This window comes from Dipodomys ordii, unplaced genomic scaffold (genome assembly GCF_000151885.1).
Source record: "Dipodomys ordii isolate 6190 unplaced genomic scaffold, Dord_2.0 Scaffold64, whole genome shotgun sequence".
Classification (NCBI taxonomy): Eukaryota; Metazoa; Chordata; class Mammalia; order Rodentia; family Heteromyidae; genus Dipodomys; species Dipodomys ordii.
This window is the reverse complement of record NW_012267280.1, coordinates 4,816,237-4,821,646: the sequence shown is the minus strand read 5'-3', so window position 1 is coordinate 4,821,646 and position 5,410 is coordinate 4,816,237. Positions and strand designations below refer to the sequence as shown.

General features: G+C 57.2%; 1 protein-coding gene across 1 annotated transcript in view; it reads right to left on the bottom strand.

Moving 5' to 3' along the window:
* Onecut3 (one cut homeobox 3) overlaps positions 1-5,410 on the bottom strand; it is a gene marked incomplete at its 5' end in the record, with an annotated part of 18,483 nt that extends 13,073 nt beyond the window's left edge. The window contains one exon of the mRNA XM_013022699.1: positions 5,143-5,410. Within this exon, the coding sequence (XP_012878153.1) occupies positions 5,143-5,410 (268 nt within the window). The remainder of the gene's footprint in view (positions 1-5,142) is intronic.

Below are 5,410 nucleotides of genomic sequence, written 5' to 3'. Positions count from 1 at the left end.
CAATGCCCTGCGGAGCTCTCCAGACCAGCCTTCCTCCCTGCAGGGCTGCCAGCTAACCCCACCGGAGTGCCCTGCCCTGGTTCTCAACACCAGCACCCCTCCCTCACAGCCCCCTACCCCCACACCCCAGCCTTGGCAGGCTTCCTTCGCTTGCTTTCTTGGCCTCTGCTTGCTTGTCTGTGGAGTAGTAACTGCATCCAGTTAAAACAGATCATTTCAGAAGCTGGGGGCTGGTGGCTCACGCCTGAAATCCCAGCTACTCAGGAGGCTGAGATCTGGGGATCCAGGTTCAAATCAGCATGGGAAGAAAAGTCTGGGCAGTGCTTATCTCCAATGAACCAGCAAAACTTGGAGAATGGAGGTATGGATCGAGTGGTAGAATGCCAGCCTTAAGCAAGAAAACCAAACAAACCAGTACCTGTTTTTCCCCCCACCCCAACAAAAAGATTATTCCACAGAGTTCCATCTATGGAGGGGGAACTGAGACGAAAGACCAAGGGACTAGGGCCTCCTCGCCGGTCTCCTCTCAGGGTTTATTTGCCTCTCCTTCTCCCTGTGCTGGACACGTGCAAGAGAGAGCAATGATCAGGGAAGCTTCCCAGCAAAGCCCAGGTCTTGGCTTAAGAGGGAGGGAGCTGGTTTTGAGGAGACTCTGTCTCTCTGGGCACTGTGCACAGAAGTCCCAAATGTGCAGCACTTGAAGCCCTGGATATGTTTCCTGTCTGCCCAAGCCATGAAGCATCTGTGGCTACCAGTTCCGTTCCTTCCAGTCTATGGGGTTCTCTGCCCAGGGGTTGGAACCCAGGTGAGGTCCAGGATTTCTAGCTCTCCCTGATACTGACAGCTCTCTCGTCTATCTGCTGGAAGGCTGGAGTCTCTTTCCTGCGGTGGGTAGGTGGTAAGGTTTTCCCAAAAGGCACCAGGACCAGGTGTCAGTGGCTCATGCCTATAAATTATTCAGGAGGTTGAGATCTGAAGATCATGGTCCGAAGCCAACCTGGGCTTTACAAAAGTCCATGTGACTCTTAGCTCCCCAACAAACCAGCAAAAAGCCAGAAGTAGAGTTGTGATTCAAGCGGTAGAGTGCTTTGCCTTGAGCAAAATGCAAAGGTACAGCAACCAGATTCTTAGTTCAAGCTGTACTGGCACCCCCTAGACACACACACACACACACACACACACACACACACACACACACACACACACACAGAGCCAGGGAGGGATCCTTTAAGAGAGAAGGAGCAACAGCACTTGTTCCCTCAAAGGAGACTCTCAGATCCCGCATTTCTCTCTTCTCCCACCCACCCGTCCTGGATGGAGGAATTGAGGACTTGTGTGAGGGATCTATCATAGTCCTGATAGAACCCCAGCTCTTGGCAGTCCTACCCTCTAGTTGGGTCATTACTAAGCCAGGGCCTTTAGCATTTCTTTCCAGAAACCACTCTGGTTTTTGTCCTAGGGATGATGCGATTTGTTCCATGTTGGGGGCAAGAATCCCATAGGTGCCAGGTTCCTCTCTGCCTCAGTTTCCCCCACCTTGGATCCCACAGGATTTCTGGGTTCTTTACCCTTCCCCACCCAGTGAGGATCAGGAAGAGGAAACGAAGGTGCGTTAGTGTGTCAACGGCCTCCCTCTGATTATTTTATTATTTTTATGTATATTTTTCTGATCGGCTACAAAAAATACTTTTCCTCCGCAGTTGCAATTTAAACAATATTTGAAGACGGCCAGAGCTATCGACCCAGCCACGGTGGTGATGAATTAGAGACGGTAATTCGAATTCATCGACCGCCCCTCCCCCAGCCTTCTCTTATAATCACAGTTCGAGAAGCCGCTGGGGTGGGCGGGGGCTTCTGCAGGAGGATTCTGGCGCGGGAGGGGTGTGATGCCCCATCCTGGTAGGAACGGGATGGGAGCTTCAAGGCTGCCCTTCCCTACACTAACTGGGCCTGGAATCACCAAATGGTACCGTCAGACACACATTTTACAGATGGGCAAACTGAGGCACACAGATTCCGTACTGAAACTAGAAATCGTGAAGGATTTCTTGGAACAAAGAAACCACTTGGTCATCTCTTGCAGCCCTTACTACTGGGGCTGCAATCGTGAGGAAGAGAGAGAGAGAGAGAGAGGAGAAGAGGGAGAGAGAGAGAGAGAGAGAGAGAGAGAGAGAGAGAGAGAGAGGGCCACTGTTTCTCCAGGTCTGGGGGTCCAGGAGATGGGTGGGAGAAGAGTCCAGCAAAGGCTCCTCTAGCCCCTGATCTAACTCTGTCTCCTTGCCGCTGTCTGTGTCTCCTTTGCCTGGTCTTTGTCTCCCTGTCTCTTTTTGTCTTTCCCTGAGTCCTTTCTGTTTTGGTTTCTTCTTTCTTTTCCAGTCTCTTTCTTTTTTCCTCTGTGTCCCCTCTGTCCATCTCCATTTCCCCACCGTGGTCCCCTTCCTCCTTTCTCTCACAGTTCCTTCTCCTGGCAGGACACTGGAGGCTGCCTGGGGACAGTGGCTGCCCGTGTGCAAGGGGCTTCCCCTGCTGGCCAGGCTGGCTGTGCAGATTTCGCTGTGCGCGGGTAGAGGATGCTGGGGAGGAGGAAGCCTCTCCGGGGAGGAAGCTCCGGGCGCCAGCAGGTCGTGGCCGTGCTGCGGGTGAGTGCGGTGGGGATGCACCGGCCGCCTCCCCTAAACGCCTCGATTTGCCGCCACTTAATCGCTTTTCATCTGCGCAGCGACCGGAACTAAAGGCCTCCGCCTGCCCAAGCCTTAAATTATCCCTCAGCCTTGGCGGCCGTGCGACTTCTGACATCCCAGGCGGAGTGTCCAGGTGTCCACGGCGTCCTGGATTAGCTGGCACGCGGAGGGAGCCAAAAGGGAGGGTCATGAAGGGCAGAGGGGGGCCCTGGTTCACTCTCCCCACTCTTCCAGAGCCTTGCTTGAGACGGAGAATCTTGACACACACACCCCCCCCCCCCCGCACTCACCTACAGCCACCCAGGTGACCGGCGGCTCCCCACTACTCCAGCTCCTGTTTCCCAAACGGAAAATAGACCCTGAGTGTGGAGGCTGTTCACCACTGCAAAGGTTAGGGAGGCGATGCCCGGAGTAACTCTGCCTCCCTGCCCCGTCGCAACTACACCTGAGCAGAAAGGGGAGCCCTGAGACCGGATGGCCGCCGCGAATGAGCCGTCCACAGGCTCCCAGCACCAAACACTCTGTCCACCTGCTCCACTGTCAACTTCTCACGCAGCCTGTAGCTTGTCTTTGTGATTCTCTGGGCAATCTTCCGCGGCTTGGCCCCTCAAATAGGCCTTCCAAATGCCACTAACGGGTCAATCTTAGATATGTAAACAGATGTGGAGGCTGGCATGGATTCTGGGTACACCATGGGCAGGGAGAATACAACACATGCCATCTATAATGTGTCTGGAGGTGGCATTAGGCAGGGGACAAGGCAGCGGGGTGACAGGTCCCTTGTGGGATATGATGTCTGTCACCTGAGTTCACCTACACGGCACAGTGCAGCCTGCGTTGGCACGGCGGCTGGACATCCACGGTGAGGACGATGAAGTCCCCGATGTGCAATGTGTCTGAGGAACAGAACCCAGCGATTCTGCCCTAATGGGAAGCTGTCTGAGTGCTAGTAGTTCTTTCTAACGTGGTCCAGCAACATCCTTGGGGATTTAGTTACCTGCCACATTTGAGAGACAATTACTCCGAGGTCCAAAGTGGAGACTCTAAGAACTCTATATGAGCTGCAGCTAGATAGACCCTGGTCTGGCAGAAGAGGGAAACTGAGGCCCATCAGACTCCAGGAGCTTTGTCCAGCGAGCCTGGAAATGGAAGGAGAGGGAACTGCTTGCTGAATGGGAGGGGGTGTCACAACTCAGGACAATCTCAGCCTCCCAACTCCTCTCTTCTCCTCAGCCTCTCTGTTGGCAGGAACAGGGGTACGGTCCGGTCAAATCCCTCCTGCCTTCCTTGCTGGCCCAGCCTGCCCCCCCACCTTTTCTGGCTCTTGTGTGTAGAGAAAGCGATCGATTTGGAAGCTGCTATTGTCCCTGTGGCTGGGTGCACAGCCCCCTCCCCAACACTGCCAGGGAAAAACCCTCATCCAGACTGGAGGCTCTCTTGCGGCCCCCCCCAAACACACAGTCTGTCGAGTCCTGAAGGGGGCTTCCTCGCTGGAGAGGGGATGTGTAGACCCAGCTGCTGTCCATTGGGGAGGGAGGGAGCAGGTCCGGGAGGGGGGAGGGGGAGCTACCTGAGAGAGAGACAGAAGCAAAAGGACAAGGAAGAATAAGGAAACCAGAGAGCAGCGGGAAAATAGATCAGAAGCCAGAGAGAAAAACCTAAGAGCTAGGAGGAGAGGGGTGAGGACATCCAACCCAGGAGCACACACAGGCGAGCTGCCAACAGGCCCGGCTGTGAAGGCCTCTGGCGGGCCGCGAGCCGAGGGTCCCCGGGGTCGCCCCTCCCCCCGCCCATTCTCGGGTGACCTTTGCCAGCGGCCGGAGGGGTGGGGAGGTAGGGACTATCGATCGCCGGGGCCCAGCTACAAAGAACGGCGAGGGCTGGAGGGCTGAGCCTGGCCCAGCCTGAGCTCTGCCGGGGAGGCGCCAGCAGCTCCCGCGCACCAACTGGGTGGACCGGGGCTGGGGTGGGGAGTGGGGGGGGTCCCAGGTTTAACTATGGAGGAGGGGAGTACCCCAATCTGACAGACAGCACCCCTCAGCCCAAGGCGCACGCACGCACGAACGCGCGCGCACGCACACACATCCATATATACAACACATACACAATGATCTATCCTGAGCTCGGTGTCGGAGAAAGGGCCTGAACCTGGACCTCGCAGGACAAAAGGGACGAGGAACCCGTAGGGGCTGGTTCCCAAGGGGGGACCGGGACGGCGACATGCTGGAGAGGGAAGAAGGCCCCATTCCCTCCCCCCCCACCCCCATCCCTTTCCTCTTTTGGCGTCGATACCCACAGACTGGGACGCAGATCTTGATCTAGCCTTCTCCGAAGGGGCCTAGGCTAACGGGGCGCAGGGCCGGTCGGTCGGGCGCTCGGCGCCGCCCTGCTCGGCGCTGGGGAGCCCCGCGCCGGCGCTCGCTCGCGGGCCGTGGGGGGGAAGTGAGCGGCGCGCTCCTACCTGCCAGGCGCAGCGCCGACATGCGCTGGAACTCGGGTTCTTGCAGCCACTTCCACATTCTGCGGAAGGTCTCTCGGCCGGACTTAAGCTTGCTCCACGGCTTGGGGTTGCGCAGCAGGTCGGAGAGCGTGCCCTGCGAGCGGCACAGGATGCGTTGCGCGAAGATGGCCTGCGGGATGCTGTAGCGCTTCAGCTCCGCGGTGATGCGCTGCGCCACCTCCTTGGTGTTGATCTCCTCCGCTGCCCCACCGGCTCCCGGGCCGCCGGG